General features: G+C 39.4%; 1 protein-coding gene across 4 annotated transcripts in view; it reads right to left on the bottom strand.

Moving 5' to 3' along the window:
* USP54 (ubiquitin specific peptidase 54) overlaps positions 1–21,831 on the bottom strand; it is a 91,414-nt gene that overhangs the window by 39,790 nt on the left and 29,793 nt on the right. For 3 of the 4 annotated variants that reach the window (XM_083866305.1, XM_083866308.1, XM_083866307.1), the window contains exons 2-3: positions 5,621–6,467; positions 2,857–2,949 (exon numbers count right to left, since the gene is read on the bottom strand). In XM_083866305.1, the coding sequence (XP_083722431.1) occupies positions 2,857–2,949; positions 5,621–5,767 (240 nt within the window). In that variant the 5' untranslated portion in view covers positions 5,768–6,467. Of the gene's footprint in view, positions 1–2,856; positions 2,950–5,620; positions 6,468–20,923; positions 21,025–21,831 lie in introns of those variants that run through there. The other variant, XM_083866306.1, reaches the window with a different exon arrangement.

The raw sequence follows: 21,831 nt of genomic DNA, 5'->3' as shown, positions 1-21,831 counted from the left end.
TTGAAAACACTGATCCAGAGGGCAGCAAAGAACGAGCAAAATACCTTGAACAGCCTTTTTCCCCTTTCTACTGCCTGCTAAAGGAGTATATGAAGAGGAGTGTGACCATCTCCACAGTTTGGGGCTGCCCCTTGTGAATATCCCTAACCTTCTCAGCTGCATTCAAGCAAGACAGCTTATGCTTCTGGTGCCCCTAAGTTTTTTTGGGTGGTTGAGGGGACGTTTGCACCCCCAATTTCACTTAGAGTGAAGTGACAGCCCTTATAACTCACCTTTATAAATAGTATTTGACTTGATAACAACACAAAAAGGGAGAGGAGGAAATTTACAAATACTTATGTACACACATCAACATTTTACACAAGATAATAAAAGTGAAAGCTTGGCACAATATCACCCAGAGAGTTTCTGGAACAGATTTTGGTAGGACACACAGCAATCTCCCAAGAAGAACAGACTGTAGACAGAGTAAATGCTAACTTTTTGATTTGGATCCAGTTGGAATTTATTTACATTTTCAAGTTTTGGTTACTGCCCATATTCATAAACACTTGTTTAGGTAATTCTTTAATTGCTTATGCATTCTTTAGAGTTTTTATAAGCTCTAGGAATTCTGCACACAACCAGATGCAAGTTTCCCAAAATGTGCAAAAGTAGTAGAGAATTTGGTGCAGTATAACTGCTTTATTAGAAATTAAGGGTGATAACAACTCCCAGCTAGAAACCTTGTTGCTAAGAAATTCAGGTAGAAAAAAACCAAACAATACCAAAAACACACACACAAAAATCTTTGCAGATATCTGAGAGTGAAAAGAGAGAGCAGCAAAATTTTCAAAAGCTGCTTAATTAAAAAAATAAACATATGGTTGCAGGCACAGAATTTGTGAATTCTGCCACACCACCTGTCATTTCCAAGTTTATATTAGCACACTACACACTCCAAGACATCAAAAACAAGGATTTTACCAACAAAACTAAACATTCTTTGACCCAACATCTGCTTTCAATACATATTATCCAGAGATCCTGTCATCTTCCAGTTTTCCTGTAGTGCTTTCCCTCTCATACCAGCACTGCTAAACCACATGCATCTTTGTCTGCAGTTCATCTTTCAAGACCAGAACCACAAAAGTGCATCATCTCCTCTTTCCTGTAACATCCTTTCACATCCTTCTCCCTCTTTTTCACTACTCTATACAAGACAGGCTTTTAACTATTATCTTGACACTAAAACCTAGACTCTGGTGCAGAGCTGAGAGTCTACTTTCATTCATGACAGAACCTGTCTGATCTCCTGGTATTTCCCTGATCATGCTTTTAGGTTAAACCCCACAATGGCAAAAGTTTACATTCATGGTAAATTCCTAAATCCTCTTCTTTCTGACCTCATCTTGGCTAACAAAGAACACCAACAAATTACTTGACATTACTCAAGGGCATGATCCAAAAAATACCTTCAAATTATCCCACTGAACTTAATGAAACCAGATCATGGCTAAGTCTTGTCATTCCCCTTTAAGGAAGGGGATATTTTAATACTCCATCTTTTCTGTATCTCACTCTGGATGCACTGCCTTGCTCCTAACCTGCTGTTACATCCTCTTCTGATGATACTGCTGTATATATCATCCTGTTTCATTTTAACAGATATGTCATGAGACAAATTTCCCTTCAAAAAAAGATAAATTCTCTTACTTCATGCCTTAATAGTCTCCCATTTGCTGTTCATTTGCCAGGGAGAACTCCTCAACAACAGCCCAAAAGCTCACTAGATAACTCACTTCAAGCCTGTCTCTACCAGAGCACCTGTGATGTCACTTAACAGCAGCAAGACAGCTGTTATACCATAAATACTGCCTGGGAACGTCAGATGATCTTAATTTAAACCTGCACTCTCTATTTTGCCATTTTTATAAGATGTTGTCTGTCATTTTCATTACTGTACATAGAATTCACGACACAAATTCTCCCACAATTAGTTTATACATTTAGTTGGATTTTTCAACACATTTGTGATCAAGGAAGATGTCTAAGTCTCAATTTCAGGAAGGAAAATCACTGCTCAGGAAGATTAAAGCTGGTATTTTCATAATGTTTGCACCATGTCCATTTCTCCCACAAGAAGCCAGGGGTTTGAGGTAGCAAAATTTAGAAAGAAGGTCAGGAAAATAACCCAGAAGTGCCACAAATTAATTGATAGAGACAAACAGAGACACAGGATTGCACAATTTACTCAAGTATGCAGCAGTACTCAAAATCAGAGCTAGCATCTAGATCTTCCTGTCCAGGCAGCCTCTTATGACAGTCAGTTATTGCATCTGCAGCTACAAACAGAATTGATGTTTTTAAAAACAGAGACTACAAAGAGCAGAGCCATTTAATGCAGACATCAATATTTACAGTAGAAAATAGCCTTTTAGAGCCTTACATAATCAACAGTTTTGAAAAGAAAGGCTTAGCTAAATGGCCTTCCCCATCCTGACATTTGAAGTAGCTCTGACGGGAAAGGTAAATGTTGATGAGCATGCTGACTGCATATGGTATTATATTTGAACAAAATGATAAATTGGAAAAAATAAAGCAAACTTGTGTTTAACTGCCTGTTCTAATGGAGACTCACAACGACCTGCCCACCATTAAGAAGAGTCCTTGTAACTGAAACCTTACCAACAGTATTTTCACAATTTTTTAGCTTGAACAAATTTCAGAAACCGGATCTTGGACCACTAGCTATCACATTTACCCTCTTCTCAGAAATTTTCAGATGCAAGTTTGATTATAAATATTAATTAAATATCATAAATGTTTCTGATCAAATTTTTAAAGAATGGTTTTCAATGTATTTCTAACTTTTACCTTAAGAGCACAGAAGATGCACGAATCACCCATACACTTGTGTGTTGTGATCTGCCGGAAACTGCGGCGAAAAATGTCCAGGTGCCAGAGAACCTGAAACAGAAAAGGGGCCACAACCAATTTTATGAATATATAAAATAAAATATTGCATAAGGTTCTGATTAAACTGCATATGCTGAATAATCCAAGAAGTGTACCAATGACATCAGTGATCGCCTTTGAAAGGGATGCCTTTTATCTAACTGCAAATTGACCTTTTCAACTTTCTTCTTCAGCTGTAACCTTCACAGGCTAATTTACAGTATGACCTCCCTCCTTTCTTGTCATGTGCTTTTAGATTAGAAAACTTGCTTCCTCATCCATGTGGCAGTGCTGGGTTAAACAGCACCTGCTCTGACTGCTCCACTGTGCTGGCACCAGGGCTGGCCACTGGGCAACCGCACCGTGAGGCTGAGCAGAGCTGCCGGGGACACCCCTGGGGATGTTGGACTGCTGGGGATCAAATTCTTCCCTTCTTCCAATCCTACACAGCTTTCTTGTTCTGAGCAGAAAACCCAAATGCTGAAAAAACGGAGCACCGACAGTATATACATTAATGAGTTTGTGCAAGTGAAAACAGTAGAACGCTAAAATCCGTTATGCCCAATATTATCATTACTGAGTGTCCTCACAGGCCATGATTACTAACCCCAGCCTGTTAGGGCACTTATACCTTTCTCTCAGGACGGGTATGGAGGTAATAACAGGTGTGTGACTAGGTAGGGTCACAGCACAGAAAAGCAAGCAGGCTTTCACATGTTCTGCTAACAACTCTGACAGGTGACATTTGCCTTAACAGCAGCATGGTTTTTTATTCTTCAATTTTACCACTAAACCTGCGCACTCTCAGGAAATTATTCAATTTTGTATCTGTAAAACAGCAACGATACCCATCTCTGAGGTGTTCTACAATGAGCTCTTTATGTATTAACGTGGTCAGCACTGGCTATTTCAGCTCAAACTAACAGTAACTGGACTTTCCTGCAAAGCTCAGTCCCCAGCCTTTCAGAAGGCAGAAGTCTGCACTGCAAGAAGCCCTGACCTCAATCACGTCCTGCCAGGTTCCGGACAGAGCACCAAGGTCCAGGCTGGCATGTGACTGCCTAAATGCTTCATTAGCGCAGAGCGACCCAACTCCTGATTTCTGATTAATTTGTTTACAGCAACCAGCTAGAAAAAAATCTAGCATCCTGGAAAAAATTGTGCTGGTTTCAATAAGTGTTTTCAATTGGAACAATTCGTTATTTAAACCATAGTAATATGTAATATTCAGTAAGTACATTTTCATATATAATCTGCAAGTTTCCCAAAAACTTCATAATTGCCATGGCTATGTTCATACTCAAACTACCCCAGTACTTAAGGGCCTGGGAGGCAGCATAAGCCTTGAAACATCTGATTACACACAAACATTCCTGAAGAACTACTGCAGACTTTACAAAAGGACAAAAAAATTACATTTAGGAATGAGTCCAATTTTTTTATGTAACTCCCTTTGGAGTTTAACTTGAATGTTTATAGAAATTTGTAAGAGCAAGGAGCAACAAGCATTCAAGAGCATTTCAGACTAAGTGTTAAAAAATTAGGAAAAATCCCAGAAGTATGTATTTTATAAAATGAATACCATCTTGCATTTTTGTTTTCAATTCAGCTTTGATTGTTAAGTACTTTAAGTATCCTATCTCTCTTCAGCTTTAGAAGAAAAGGGTTTCTGTAGCAGACTAAAGACCAGATTATACACTTTCATCTTCATGTATGGCATGCAGCTGGTATTAGGATCTAATTAGTCCAGATCTAGGTTCACTAACTAAATATTTGGAAACAGCCAGTCATTACAACCTTACAGCTTAAGAAAGGTAACTGATACAGAACATCACTGGAAACTTCTCTCTGCCCTGTAATTTCTAACATATTGAGCCTACTGAGGGCCATAGGTACACATATTTGTACTATTTGCACTAGGGCTATATGGAAGTTTGTGAGAACCTGATTGTGCCCATGGGAAAAAAAACCAAACAGAAGTCAAACCCATAGTGATACAGTCTGTGCTGCACAGACGAGTCATATGAAGGGATGGAAACTGATGTGAAGGGGTTTTAAGCCCTGCTGCCAAATAGACTGAATCTCAACCATCAGATGTTCAAAGCATCTAAATGGTGACAACACCTCTAGAGCAGCCATACCACTCCACTGAATTTGGCACTAGAAAAGGTTTTTCTTCTAAACCAAAAGGTAAACACTCAGTCATTTAAATGAAGCATTTGGCTGCTACAAAGCAGCAGCAGGAAAGAAAACTGAGCTACATCTTGTATAGTTATTATCAAACCTTGACTGGTTCAACAAAATGTTATACTTACTTTTAAGGAGTATGCATTCTGCAAGCTATGCAATAACCTATTATTTTAAAATAAATTTTCTATGTATATTTTGAACTTTGGTTGATATTCTACAAGCTTACACAAACAAGATATTCAAGCACAGTAAATGATGACTGTGCAAATGCTGAATTTCAACATTTCCTGTTCAATTCACCAAGAAAATCTGAAAATTAAAAAGCTGTTCAATAACTCAATCTGCTTTTCCAAATGTAGCTTTATTCTATCTATGCCCAACAACAATTATGTACTCAAGTTTGGCTGACCCAGTATTTGTTCCACAGTGCCCAGGAAAATACTGCAACAGACAGAGGGCAAAACCAGAAACATTCTTTATTCTGTGCTCTTACCTGTAGTGCACTATTCAGGAAGCAACTGTTCTGTCCTGGTTCATTGCTGAGACCTTTACTGGGTGCTATTGAGGTGGTATTTCGTGGAGTAAACATGCCCTGTACATTCCCCCGACCCACAGAAAAGTAATTTCTTTTCCAAGACATCTTCCCGTTTCAGCTGTAGAAAATGCAGGTTTAGGCTGGCAGAATACCTGACTTGATCAGATGCTTCCTTTCAAAAAATTCAAAACTGGAACAACAGCCAGACTTCCTTAAACTATAGTTTAAACAGTATTTATCCTTTTGCCAGGACTCAAGGAGTTTGCTTGTTTTAAATCCAGCCTGGGATGCTATTCTTCATTTGCTGCTTATGCATGCAGCAACCTCCTTTAAAAGCATCCACACAGAACATTTGCAAAGGGAAGAAATCCACAGCTGTGCAAGTTCATGTTATGCTGCTTCTCCCTTTTCCAAACAGGCAGGAACTTCAGAGAACAAATGGCAAATCAAGGAGGTCCCAGACTCAAGACAAAAAAACCAATAACTTCCTCCCACACCCCCAAAAACGCAGCTTCTGTAATCCTTCTATAATCCTCCTGAAGATGATGGGAAAAATCCAATTAGTAGGGGAGCAAAGAAACCAAAACACAACCTTGGCAGCTCCCTTTCAGTTACATGTATCTTGGGAGATGAAAGAGACATTCTCCTCACAGGGGAAAAATAAGTAACTCCAGAACTTGAGAGCGAAGAGCTTTAAAGAAGCAACAAGTCTCCGATACAGTTCCTCTAATTCCGCATGTGATCTTCAGAAACTTCTTCTCCCAATCCTCCTTTTGCAATCGGAATGCCCAGCTCTGCCAGAAAGCTTGAGAGAGAAAAATAATCAAAGGCTTGCGTCATTTAATTACTCTCTTGGTTTTGTGGTGTTCTGCCAAGACCAGTGTTGCCTCACCTCCCACAATACACTGAATCTTCAGAGACAAAGCAAAAAATCTAAACGTTCCTCCACCCAAAAAAACAAAATAATATGGAAAAGAACAGAGGATTCTGAAAAAAGCCTGTAAGAGCAAAGAGGCTTGGAGTATGTTGGACAGGTTAAGAACTAGATTAAAAAAATAAACCACATTCAAGTGAACCTCATGGCAGTAGCCAAACATATCCTTTACAGTCTTATAGTGTTAATTTTTTTAACATAACTTATTCATTCAAACAGTTACACGAGGATTTGTGGTTCTATGAATACATGCTAGCACATTCACCACCCTAGAACTGGGATTTTGCATTGAACATGGAAGGCACAAAGCTCATCCCTGACTCAGCAACCCACTGCACTCACCAGCAAAAAAAAAAAAAAAAGTCTCCAAATTTCCTGCATCAGAAATTATGTGTACCTCTAAAATGCTACTTAATCTAGGCACATGGGATATATGAGATATATGGGATATCTTATATAAGGCAAAGAAGCTTCTGAAAAAGCCAGAACAATTATTCAACAGAAAGTGCTCTTCCCACCACAAGAACATTTTCCCTCATGTACACGAAACTGAAAAAAATAATTATTTAAGCAATTCCTAGAAACAGGAAGAAGATTCATGGCAACACTTCTTTTTAAGTTCTCTCAAGCGTAGTCCACCTATTCACAGAAACCTGCATAGTATTTTCCAGGGACATTCCCTATGACATCTAGAATTATACAACTTTTGATACGCATAATAACAACTGAAATTAGCTATTATGGCTGATATGAGCAGGACAACTCTAATCCAAATGTATTTAGGTATTAATTGAAGCACGAAGTCACTACAAAATAGACATATGTAGGGTTTGTACATTAGCAAAAGCTAACTGAGGGTATAATGACTTACAAAGATACCCTGGGTATCTGTGAAGGCATGTTCTTCACCTTCTACACAATTATAAATTCTTCATCTGCTGTCAAAACACAAAGTTCCTAAATACCTGCAAATGTGTTACAGCAGCCTAACACATTCCCTCCATTTGTACTTCTGTTAAACCCATTCTACAAATATTAATGAAGTCTCAGCATTGCTGTAAGGCAGGCCAATACCTACTCACAGATGAGTAGTCCTCCTGGTTGCCAGTGTGCCATGCAAAGTTTCAGACGTGCCTGCATTGCAAGCCTGCAGACACAGACCATTACCGTGCCTGTCACACAACATTCCTGAGTGCTGAACTTATATAGGAGTCATTGCAGAGCAATTTCAGCCTCAGCCCCCTTTCTTTGCTCAACCCCTTAATGAACCATGAGCCAACCACACTGTGTGAGCTGTTTAGGGATCAATTTAGGGATCTTTGCAAAGCAACACCACATGTAATGGGTGCAGTGGCTAAGCTGTGTGCCACAGATGCTGCGTGTAATGAACTGAGACAGGCAGGCTCTGTGCTGCCTCACAAAAACCACTGAGCCAAACACTCAGTATTCTTTCCACAGCACCTGCAAACAAAGAAAAATACAATCCAAAACATTCCCAAGACGCAGAACTGAGAGCTGCACCTATTCAGTGGACTTCAAATTCAAAACAAGACTCTCCTCTCAAAATGGGCTGTAAAACTAACTTTTGAACACTTTTGAGCCAAGTTACATCAGACGTGACAAAGTAAATAAACTTTTAGAACAAAAAGTTGTCTTGGAACAAAATTCAAGACTAGAGGCTTCACAGTTCACCTCCCATTGCAGCAAGACTACTTCAAGCTGGCCCAAACCCTCATACTAACTGTGCAAGCTCAGTTCCTGCACTGCTTCTGCACAGACTTAGCAGAACTGACTTCTCACCACCATGACTGCTCACAGCTTACTCATGGCTACACGGCCTTTGCAAAGCTAAGAACAAGCAAAAACCACTTAAGCTGGTAACCACCCAGTTAGGACAAAACCAGATCTCCAGATTACAGCTTTGCACTGTGCCAACCTCTAAAAAACTTAGCAATGAAATATAACAACTCATATTAAATAAACATGATAGAAATGTTTTAAAAAGGAGTAAATAAAACATTAAAAAAAGATAAAGAACATATTAAAAAAAAAGCAAACCAAACATTCTAGACCTTCCTGCTGCTTTGTAGTAGCTTCCTTTGGGAAGGAGGGAGGGCTCCCAGCCACAGACAGGCTCAGCAGATGAGAGAGGCATGGGGCATCACTCCAGCAACACAACCCCAGAGCAAAGCTGGCTGTGGTTCAGCACGTACTTCTGGCCTCAAGAAACCAGAGCCTGTCCTTTGACAGCAGAGCACAGCACTCTACAAGATGTACCACAAAAGATTTCAAGACCCAGTTTATCGCCCTATTCCCTTGCTAAATCAATCCCACATTGATTGTGGGAAACAACATCTCAAATTGCATCCTTTGTTCTCTGGCAAGGTGCCACCATCATTGTTCATTTTTAGGGGTGAGGAGGAGAGGTGTGTGGACTGTAACACTCCCCTCACTACAGTCTCATGTAGCCAAACATTTTAGTCTGTTGCCTGAACCCCCAATTCAAGCATGTGGCTGAATTAGAATAACCCTGTTTAGGAACAAAGATGCTTTCATATGCACTAGGTATGGCTGAAACCACCAATTAAGTATTTATCAAACTATTAAATAAAAGCGGAGCTGCAGAATTTAGTGTTTGTTACTTGCATTTCTGAAAAAACTTTCCAAACACAAAACAAAGTAAATACTTCAATTCACAGTGTGAATGTGTCTGATTTTAGAGAAGAGACTCCTTTCCCCCAGTATCCTAACACCTATTCTGATGGTAGGGAGTAGATTAGTGGTGTTGAGAGCAAATCGTGCCTTCACAAGCTGCAAACCTAAAGAGGTGAGAAACAGCTTTGAAATCAAGACGCTTTTGATAACAAGAAAAGACAGAGTTGTCCAAGACAATGGATTTTGTTGAAAGCTTTCACCCAGATGGCTCCTGAATTTGACTCTTTCAGTGAAGAGGGACAAGGATAATCCCATGGCTGTTCTCAGCTAGATGGAACGTTTTTAAAAATAGAGGCTTGAGAACACACTTTCTCAATGTACCTGCAATGAAGAAAGCACTTGCAAATTTCTGCATGGATTAAATTATATTTAATTGCAGACACATCAATATTACAGTCTTCATTTAGTTTAGACTTCCCAAAAGATAGTCAGCTTTGCAAGTCAGTTTAAACTCGATCCTGAAGGTAATGAAATAAAATAGTGGGATGGAAAAACTTCCCAATACCAAATAACCATGAGGCTGGATGGAGAAAAGAGTGAAGAGGGCAGTGACATGACAGAAGCAAAAGAAGGTGATTTCCTCCTCTTGAGGATGTCTCAAAAAGATGAGATTCTCAGCTAGCCAGAAATACGAGACAGATGTATCTGCTCACCTAGACAATAAAGTGCAACTACAAAAAGGTAGATTTACATTCATCTCCATTGCCAAGATTTTTTTCACAGTACAAATGGGACAACAGAGGGGAAAAAATTTCTGCTTTATGCATACATTTCTCAACCTTGATGGCTCTGCTGGGAGAAAGGGGCAGGGAGGAGTCTGTAATGCCTCTGCTGTCAAGCTTGCACCCATTTGTCAGTCTTCCTCTTAAATGAGCGACCTCATTACCTGGCTCTGTGCTACTTGTGCCTACTGGGTGGAACCAGGAACTGGGAACTGACAGCACCTCACAGTGCCACTGGTGCCCACAACAGACTGGTCTTCCTTGTTTTCCATGTGCTATTGCACAATTCTCAGTCCATGAAATGTTGTAAAGACAAAGTTCTGAGTACCAGAGACCTTAGGCTATCTTCCCAGAGCCCTTTTGGAAAGTAGAGTTTGCTTAGGTTAGGATAAATACTCTTTCAGATACCAGAGAAATCCTTCCATTTACTGGAAGCAAATTATTTGAATGTCTGGCGAAAAGTTGCTGATAAAGACCATCAAAATGATCTTGGAGTGAAGACTAAAATCACATTTCCCCAAATCCATGGATGTACTTCTTCAGAGAGTACAGAAACAGCAAGTCTGATCGAACACTACAGGTTTCTCCAGAAGACACAGTGAAGGCCATTTCTGAGGGACCACCTCAAGATAATGCAAACAATGCAAGACTAGACAGTACAGCAAGCAAAACTAGCATAACAAATTATTTTTGGTCACTGCCACTCTATTTACACAGCCTATCAACCAACAGAAGAAACTGCAGTCAAAATACTCATGGGTCAACACCTTTTAGAAATGCATTCCTCTACTGTGGCAATGTTGCCATTTCTATAGATAATTTAATGCTTCTACAGTCCTAGGAAGAAAAAAAAATGAACAATTTTATGACGAAAGAGTATGTTTTTATACCAACTTTTCAAACCAACAACCAATAAACCATGAAACATGAAAACAAACCCACTCTACATTCCAGTTAACTGCTCAAACCAACAAGAGGCACGGTGACACCACACTCTGCAGAAACACTCCAAAGTGACACTCTGTAAGCTGCTGGGGTCAAGTATAGCTTTGTACTGCAGGAAAATACTCTTCATAGCAAAACATTCTCCAACTTCCTCATCCAAAATGCCTGTAGGTTTTACAAAACTCTGGTAGACTGCCTCTCAAAGCAGTGTAATGAAATCTTGCAAACACTTACCTAATCTCAATCATTTGATTTTAAGCCTGACAGTCAGCCAAATCTATTTAAAGAGCATCTTTCACAGCTTTAAAAAAAAAAAAAAAAAAAAAAAAAAAAAAAAAAAAAAAGAAGAAGAAGAAGAAAAGAACACCCAAAACCCAGCAGAGAGCCATTGGCTTTGAAATGCAGAAGACTGTCCTTCAGGATTAGTCTTAGCAGTCTTTTCTGCAGCCCTTTCTGAAATAAGGACATCAGCTGATAAACACCTGTGTTCTGTACTAACTGACAACCACACAGATTTCTGTCCAGAATAATGGAAAAGTATGTCACTTATCCTATACAGCTATTGAGACAGTAAGGTAGCTGTGTCCAGACTTTCATAAAACAGTTAAGAGGACTCAGAATATGAAGCTGTCTCTCAAATAATGAGAAAAGCTATTAAAACCCATCTGGTAAGGAGCTCCAGTAAAACATGACAATTATTCAAAGACAAATTATAATTTAAAAATACATTAAATGTCCAAACATAACTCTCAATATCTAAAGCCAGAATTACAGCCTTTTCTGATCAACAATTACTTAACCTGCAAGACGATGTAGAAGTTTCTAGAACAAGGCATATCTTCCTAAAGACTGCAATTGATACAAGCACAGTATAAAACAATCGAGTAATAAAGGGCTTCTGTTCAAAGACAAGCAATGAGAGCGTGGAGGTCACAGCTAGAGATGCAAATGCCACATTATTTACTTTCTGTGGGGCTTATTGCCAAAACACATTTTGCTCCCCAGATAAAGGTCCTACTGATAGAAAGAAACATTATATTAATAGCCACTGATCTCATGCATCATGGTACTTTCAGCACATGCATTTGCTGTGGAGGTTACAGGGAATGGAGACAGACAAGCCCAGTGATCCTACTTCCTAAATCCTTTGGAAGTAGAAGCCACCTTTATGTTTCACAGCTCTGTTATCTCAGCAACTTTTCTTTGACAGTTGGAGAGGCAAGGAATATATATAAAATTAATAAAGTCTGTTCAGTCCTAAGTAAATTCAAACCCTTTCAAAAATATCTGCACTCCCTTCAGATCTACCCTTCACAGTTGTTTAAGACTGCTGTACATGATAATAAAAACCCACATTTTAACTTACCTGGATTTCCAAAGTGTTTATCCTCAAATTTTCTATTACTTTCTATGTGAAATCTAAGTTTACTCTCCCAGGTCTATATTTAAAAAACACTCTACCTTACCCCAGGCTGGTGCTGGACATTTCTCAAGGAAGAAGGGCAGGGTAAAACCAGCTTTTTATCCCATTCTGTGTGGAACTTCTGGAGTTTGGATAAATGGAAAAAACACAGCAGCTTCAAATGTTATGCAATTGCTCAAAAGCAGTTAAACATCACTAACCAATCCTGTATAACACAGGGAAACACGACAAACAGGCAGCTGTCAACCCTGTGGTGAAACGGAAGGTTTGGTTTGACTCAAGCAAAAGCTCAGCCAGCTGCCTGATATCAGTTACTCATTCCCTTTCCAATCTTTACATTGACTTTCCAAAGTGGAGCTCCAAGATGAATTTAGTATTTCATTCAGTCTCCAGATATAAACATTTTGATTGCAAAATTCTGTATTTTACAGCCATAAGCTACTGCCAGTAGATTTCAAGGCCCATTTTCATATGGCACCTCGTTAACAAACAATCTGATCTTTCTTCCACTGATAACACCACTGATCCAAAAAACAAGGGATTTGTACTCTGGCTTGTGAATTCCAGTTCAACAATGACTTAAGAGCTCCAAAAAATTTGAGAAGTAGTCAGCAGTATTCAACAACATACAGCTTAATGACTGATAACTTTCTAAATCCTAAAATCCTGCTGCCATTCTTTTCCCGACCTTGCAGATTTTCACTGCTGAACAGAAAAATCTTCCTGTAAAAATTTTCTTCAGTTTGTAACTGCTACCTTGTTATAACTGTGAGTTCTCCTGTCAATCTTCACACCCCTTTCTTTGCTTAAAACAGAAGTCAGTAGCACTCAACTCCCAAATCATATGCTGTTCACATTACAGCACCACAAACCCCTCTGTTTTATTAAACTCTCTATAAAACCAATGACTTATGATACATTTGAATGTGGAAATATGCACACATCCATATGGAATGACAACCACACGAGAAACAGATCTTGCAAGAAAACAGGCAAACAGAAGAAATCCAGCTCCATCAGTAATTTCGATTTCAAAGGAAACACAATGAAGATTAAGCAAAGGCAGCAACACATTGAGAGTAGCAACAGACTTTGATCAAACAGATGGACAGTGTTTGGATGGAAAAATACATCTTTCTGTTGTATATGCTAAGAATCTCAAAGTCAAATACTGCAATGCACTGCTCTCTCCCAGCAGTGCTCAAAGGGAAAGAGACATCCAGGGCAGAAATCAGTTTCCTCCACATGCACATGTAACACTGGCTAGTGAAAACTTCCACAGAGGTGGGCAGGCAATTCCCACCTCCCTTGTGATCAACAGCTGCAGTCAGATAATGCACTTGTTAGTACCATAAAAGCATTTATGCCCTCTCTCTTTGCTCAGGACAGTATTTGGTATTAAAATAATAGTTCTAGATTAAAGCATTAGTTCACTGTATTCTGTGTTTTATCTATACCACTATTACCACGTACCAAGACAGATTGTAACTCCAGGTTCTTGACAGACTAATAACATACCAAAGTGCAAAATTAAAGCAGTATAGAGGAACTCACAAAAACAGAGTAAAGGCAGAGTGAGCAGCAGCTTATAGTGGCTTTGCTGGGTCCCAGTATTAAATGCTTACATCATTTTTTTCCTCTTTTGCTAAAACTGACAAGCAGAAGGAACACTGCTGCACTGCAGAACATTATATAGATTCATACTTCACATAAAAATATAAAGCAAATGCTCCCAGCATCCACAACATGCTGATTATTCCTCTTTTTTAAGCCATCATCTGTGCTGTATAGCTATAAATAACATTTCAGCAGAATCACGAGTGTGCACACACATGCATAAGCTGAGTTTAAGATCATTACTATGTAGTTTTAGAGGAATAAGTATAACTAATAAGAACAGGGAAACTCATTTTTGCTTCGTTTGGCTCTGTATAGAGAAGCATTTGCTGTGAAACCCACTGAAGACTTCAGAACTTGAATAGGAAAAACACTTGCACACACCACAAGAAAAAGCTTATTTAATCAGAAACAGCCCATATTCAACAGCAGTTAATAGCATATGAAAGAGTAAAACAAACAGGTTGGGGGAAACATGCCATGACACCAAACACCTCACCCACAACCTGGAACAGACAAGCAGGGATAGCAAAACTATACAAGCAGGAGGCCAGCAGAAGAAAACTATGATCAATGCATTTAGGGAAATCAGAGGAAAAGACTGTCTCTGCAAGGGTTCTGTCCTTTTCTAAATACAAAGCAAATAGACATGACCATACCTGATGCCTTTGCAACCCAAACTAGCAAATAAAGTGTTTGTAAGTGTTTGTCCATGGCATCCCCATGACTCCTGCAGCCCAAGACTAGACGTGGCCAACTGGTCCATTGCTGGCTGAGCCCACAGCCGAGGACACGCTGTGCCTCTCCCCAGCTACACACTCAGTCCATCACAGGACCTTAGGAAGTAAAAGGCCATTTTGCAGGTCTCTGTGAGTTTTAAAACAGAAGGATAATAATGCACAATAATCCTGAACTGACAGCTCAACATCAAATATAGGCAAAGTCATGAAATGGTTCCTACAAACACAGGAAAGGAACTCCTCTATAACAGGATGTTCAGCTACCTCCATTTCTTGAAATTTTACTTTCATTGAGAAGCCCCTTGCAAATAGATAAATTGCTTGAATTCTTTTGGTATAAAACATCTTCTGAAACATTATTAAAAAAGCCTTAAAGCCAAGTTTAGCCAATCTCACAATGTGAAAGTTGGAGTAGATGGCTAAAACAGGCAAAGGATACTTTCTTCATCATACATGGTTACTTTGTCAAACATTTCAGAAACTTGAACATTAGAGAATATGCCTAGCATACAAAAATGAAATCTTTCTGTGTGCAGATTGTTGTACAAACATATTTTCCGAAATACAGATCTTTTATTTTATATTAGAACTAATAATAAGGTGAAGCCATGAGATTACGTATGAACTTTCACAAAACTCTGGCCGCATCGAATTCAAAATATAAATTCAAATTTTAAGTTATGATTCAAAAAAACTGGTTCTTTAAGTCTTAACAGACACTACCATAGAAACTAATTACTAACTAATTACTAACTAATTACTAATAATAATACTAATAATAACTAATTACTAACTAATCAGATACTGATTTTATATTTAAAAATATTAAAAATCCAAGTAATCTGCTGGGGAAGAAAAACCCAAACAAACTGCTGTTCATTTTAGAAGATGCAGAAACAATGACACAATTTCCTTCTATCGAAACCAGGCATATGGAGATGATGCTATTGTTTTCATTCAAAAAGGTTATTTTATCTTCACCAGAAAAGTACTGTGAAACTACCAAATGCAAAAGGGATTATTTTGTGTCCTGCTGTGTCCTGGAGAGATCCACAAAGCATGAAAGAGACTCTTGTTAAGCACAAGCAGGCTCTGTCCTAATGGGTCACAGAAGCAGAAGCTGTGCAAATGCAGTATAATACAGGCTGAACAGACCAGTTGGGTGTTGGGGTAAGAGAAAGAAGAATGATGTCAACGGCTTTGATTTTTTTTTTTCCTCTGCCTGGCAATAAAATGACCCAACTGAGTAGCACCAGAAGCTCCCTACAAAAAACCCCAAACCCATCTAAACAAAAAACCCAAACCCCCTTAACCTCCCCCAGAAAATCAAAACATCTCCCAGCCAGAAAAAAACCCCCAAGCTCCAGGAAGCACTCAAGAGGAGGTATGTACCCCAAAAGGGGGCGTTCCACATTATCTGTGAGTTGCTCATTGCCAGAAAAAGATCATGAAGAGGTAACCTGGCCACAAGAGTTCTCCTCTTAGCAACTGAACAAACGTGTTAAAGATAAAATTAAAACAATTCTGAAGGTGCCCAGGGAAGTTATAATATATTTAACCAACTAGTACATGTGGAAAGGAAAATACCCCTAATGAAACTTGTTACTGTTGTTATTTTAAAATAAACTGATGAGGAGCAAATTTAAGGATATGTACACACGCCTTCATACACAAAAAGAAGGCCTGTCCTGACAGACTGTGAAGTACCCAGCCAACAACAAATGTTAAAGCCACTAATTCCAACACTGAAAGAGTACCTAGAGAAACTGCAGTCTACATCAACATCAGAGAACAGGATTTCAGCCTGTACTGTCAAAAAAAAAAAAGGATGCTTACTTTAGAGATTCAGTTTAATTCCTTTCAGCAGTAATTCAACTTTTTCAATGCTTCTGTGGATCTGAGCTCTACAGAAAAGCAGAAAAGCAAGCAGCTACTTCTGTTACTCTCCCAAATCCAATCTTGCACTGGCTGAAAGCACAACCCACATACCCTCTAATAGGGACTTCCAGGAGTGCTGCAATGTTAAGCACAAAGGATTAAGCAGCTTCTGGCTTAGTGCAGCACAGAACATGTGAAATTTAGAAAGCACAACTTCCCAAACTTGTATATTATATTCTGTGTACTTGGTTCATCCTCTTTCTTCCCCCACAGAGGAAAAAATGCCCAGCCTACAATGATGTGTGTCATTCCTTAAGCAAAGTGCCTCAGGAAACAGCACTGGAGCACAGAGAAGCTTTGGGGAAAGGTCTCAGGCAAGAGACAACAGCAGCTTTAGGGGTTCTTCCAGTCCATCACACACAGTAGGGAACAGGAAAGTAACTGGGTCTCAGGATGATAACGTTTATGTAAGCATTTGCTTTCTGGCTTTTAATTATGGGTGTAATCCTTTAAGAGTGTGGCTGTGCTGTGTGTAGCACCCCTGGGGGCAGGGGTACAGCCCCATCCTGCCCTCCTGGGGAGATGCCAAGGGAGCTCAAAGATGAAAGCTCCAGGGATTGTATGGCATGGCTGGTCTTAGCACAACATCTCCAGTAAGACATTTGGGACCACTCAGTGACTGACAGGCTGAGAAGGCAAGACATAGCTGGTAACAGGAAACTTGCATAGAAGCCTATTCCCATTTTTTCTTCCCTAGACTTCTTTTTAATTTTCTCTTTTTAAAAAATAACATTTCTATTACTAATTAAATAAAATATGGCTTTTTGATGTTAAAATCCTTTCAGTCTTTTGGAAACTCACCACAGCAGAAGGGTTAGGCACATCCATCCCAAAAACTGTGGGGGACTCCATATCCTGCCATGGCAATCCAAAATTGTCCCTAAGGCTTGCCTATTCCTGCAGGCTCCTGTACAGGTTACACAGCCACCACTCCCTACCCTGGGATCCCCTAGAGCTGGTCACAGGACAGAATCTTCACCTTCTAGTTGCAGTCACATGTTGCCCACACCTTCTCTTGCCAAATCCTGTTAGTGCAAGAGCAGCTGATATTGCTTCAGGCTGGCGTCTACAAGCATTGTAATGCTGTACAATAGGACTTGTTTTCCCCAGAATTCCCCAGACAATATGCTGGCAACACAAGAAGCTGACAAAGAGATGCAACTGTTGTGTTAGCAACTTGGTGCAGAAAAAAAAAATCAGATCCAGAACACCAGCAAGGCAATAAAAGGACAAAACCAAACAGTGTCCTGTTTAAAAGCAGTCTCCCCTCAGAATAACCAGGCTACAAGGAACAATCATCTGACATCTGGGAAAGCAACATCTGTAACAGCTATCCTTATCAAGAAGGGTTACTACACCACCACCACAGTATTTTCACTCATGTCATTACACAATGATAAAAGCTCTTTTAAGAAATAATTTACAAAATTTTCCTTCAATAGTAGACAAAAGCATTCAGACACACTGTTACTGTAATTATTATGCATTGCTTAACCAGCATTACAACAAGCCTTATACAACACTTCCTTATGCACACACCTGTAAGGGAAACAGGAAAAAATAAGAATATTTTATCCAGATTTAGAGTCTATGCATCCTTCCTCTGTGATTAAGAAAATAAAATAAATCATGCACACGTGTGCGTGCACACATGCAATTAAGTGGATGATCTAGAAAAAAATCTTACATTTATCATCAGTCAGAACTGAACTCACTCCATTTGAAGTTAAACTCTACCGAACTTGATCCAACAAGTACAGTATTAGAGGCATTTCCTTTGCTAGACTAAAAGAAGTTTTTTGAGCTTTTTAGCATTCTCATTTTTTCCCAGTACATTTAAGTTCTCCAATTCCAATAGACTCTGGTGACCCAGGTAGTAAACAATTTAGGACAGCAATATCCTCTTGTGAAATCAAGTCCATGAGACGCTTCAGAGAAAGTCTGTATAAATATGTATGGCATTACACATCACTTTAAAAGACTGTTAACATGATTGTAATCTGGTAATCTGGTCTCACATCTTACATCTGCATCAACTTCTAGAGAAGCATCAAGGGAATAATATCAGACGGAACATGGTGGAGTTAAAAAAACACCATACTGAAAAAAACACCTTCTAAATGCATTTGTTTCAGCTCTCTTAACTTTGTTTCTTGATTATGTTTATATCTGCTCAGAGGGGCAGTATAAGCATAAATTTCTCTAACACATTGCTTTGACTACATCCAACTATTTCCCCTTCCCATGGTAAATCAGTCTCCCTGCACTCCCTTCTAAGTGCCCTCAAGTCTAACATAATATTGACTCCACATTTCTAAGTGCATTATTAAATCCTGACCCAAAAGTTTATGGTCCCAGTCTTCAACCAGCCATGAGCTACATTATAAATCAAGTGCTTCTGTTTTCTCTCCCTCAGAGAAGATGGAAATGTACCAAAAACATCTACAAAACTATCTGGTTATCCTCCAAATCACTCCTTTCCTGCCAAGCACGGAGAGACTCAGCAGCAAAGCAGCAGGTGTGCCAAAACCATTGTTCATCCTGACAGCCACCACAGTCTGCTTCCTTCACTCCTCAGGCTGTTTGTCATGTTTCTCTGGCCTTAAACAGAGAACTCTTTAACCTGCAATCATCCTGTTTGGGTTTTTAAGACACCTAAAACTCTTGAGACCGCTGTCATAACCTATAGACATAACTACATTATAAATTAACAACTTCAGAAAACACAAACTTCTGTATATCCACTGCAACACTTCTCTGTCGAAAAACCCCAAGAGGTTTCCCAACTGTCAGTTATAAGAATAGTAATAAAAAAGCCTACAGCTTCTCTAACTCCCACAAAATACAGAGTTCTAGGAAGAGGATGTATCATCTCAGACAACCTCTGAGAGGAACTTTATTAAATAACCAAACAAAGCCAAAATCTTGGGGCCACCAGAGCAGTGTGCAGAGGGCACCTCCCCCTCCACACGAGTGCTCTGGGGCAGGCAGTTCACACTTGAGCTCACTGAAGCAAATTCAACTCACAAAATTATCAGTCTTGGAGAGATGGCAAGAGGAGAGAAGGGAGCTTGCTTTATTTCCTACTAAGTTAGTGACCTGAAAGAGCTTATCAAGAAGTTATAGTCAGGGCAAGGACATCGGGACTTCAGCTTCCAGGTATGGATCAGATGAATCTGACCTCTGAAGATTATAATCAATGTCTTCGTAATTCTTGTCTGGTTTAGGCTGCCTAAGAAGTTATTCCTTCAAAAAAATCTGGAATGCATTAGAACAGGCAGAATGTTTATTACACTGAATGTCAAGTAGTGGAACTGACACATACATTACTCCCTCCTCCTTCACCCTCTCTGATGACAGTCTAAAACTGGACTTACCATTTTGTGGAATTAGAACTTCTGCTTAGTATCACCAAATATATCAAAATAGTGTGAGGGCTTTGGTTTCTTTTCTTTTCAAATCTAGAAATTTAAACAAATACCTTTTCCTAAGCTGAACCACAAAAAGTATGAAACAGTAGTGACAGACTTCAAACAATCACAAAATTATTACTAATTTTGGAAACAAGACACTTGATATAAGGCAGGGATCAGGAAAACAGATAAAGCAAGCTGACTTTTGCATACCAGCACATTAAAACAATAGAAAAGCTCTGATATGTTTAGTACCTCATTTCATTATCAAATTTCTTACACAGAATTCAACAAGTAGAGGGAAGGAAAAAAAACATCTAACTTATCAAAAAATGAGTCTGGAGCACTTCTGACAGTGTAATTCTTACACTGTAAAGTAAGTGGGATGGGAAATGAACTGCCAATATCCCTTCCACCTGTAACAACTGATATGGTGAGAAGAGATTCCGACTGGCTTTATCTTCAAATTTATCATGGATACTATCAGAAAAAGTTATGGTATGGTGGACCAGAGGCAGCTTATGTCTTAGAAAGTACCTTTCACAGAGACAGAACATCATACATAAAGTGTACACATATGGAATACACATATGAAACACCATTAGCTAGCAGGACTGGAACACTGAAAAGCAAACTATTAACCAACTGAAGCAATACTCTGTATCTTAGAAACAAAAGCCAGCCACACTGAAAAGCAGAATTTTCTATCTTTCAGTACTATATGTAGGAGAGAATTCCTATGACAACTTGAATTCAGTCAAAACAGTCACATCACAGTGATGGTGATGCTGAATTAAAAATCAAAAATACCTACCTTCAGAAGCTGCTTTCTATTTATTGTGTGGACTCCACACTGGTATCACAACAGAAGCTGGAGATCAGAGCAAGTTGGGAAAACTGAGGACTCACTGTGAGAGTAACTGCTCTGAGTAATACTTGCACAGAAAAATTATTTAAGGGAGGAGGAAAGAGCTAGAATAGCATGGGAGGGGATAACCTGCTGTTTCAAACAATAGGAAGCTGTTAAAACAAAAAAACAAGGGCCTCCCTAAGCACAGGAAAGCCTCATTTGAAAAGCATTGCCCCCATTGCCACCTACCAGGCAGGCAGCTCTGACAACAGAGATAAGGCCAGAGGCCCAGCCCTGCTCACCGACAACTCCCCTTGCACACAAGGCCAGGCAAGGAGGAGGAGGGTTTTCCAAACACTTTTATAAAAGAGACCAGACTAGGGGCAGACGAGGGGGAGATAGGGCGGCAAGGGATGACTTCATTTTACAGCAGCAGCCTGCCTGTGCAAGGCAGGGCTCCCCTCAATGTGAGCAGTGACCTGGAGAGGTTCCTGCAGATTCTGCAGTTAAATGTCAAGGATTGTTTTCTCGTAGGAGAAATTGATAACCAGGAGCAGCATGGCACCATTTAACAGAAAAACGGAAAGGACTCAAAAGATTGCTTCAGTTTTGGTCCCTCAGTTTACAGACCTGCAGTTGCAATACAAACTTAAAAGCAGTTTTTCAAAGAACAATTATTGCAGGACGCTTCCTGGAACCAACCCCCGTGGTTCAAAGCCAGTGATACAGATCACGGAAAAAAGAAGTTTGTTAGAAAAACAGCTTCCTCTCCCCAAAACTTCCAATAAGCTCAGCAGCAGCATTACTATGTGATTATTCCCAGACACTCCTACAGTACAGCTCCAGGACATGGGTGTCACCTGCATTCAGCA

The sequence above is a fragment of the Zosterops lateralis genome (assembly GCF_965231275.1).
Source record: "Zosterops lateralis genome assembly, chromosome: 8".
In the NCBI taxonomy this organism is placed as follows: domain Eukaryota; kingdom Metazoa; phylum Chordata; class Aves; order Passeriformes; family Zosteropidae; genus Zosterops; species Zosterops lateralis.
This window is presented reverse-complemented; position numbering and strand designations above follow the sequence as displayed.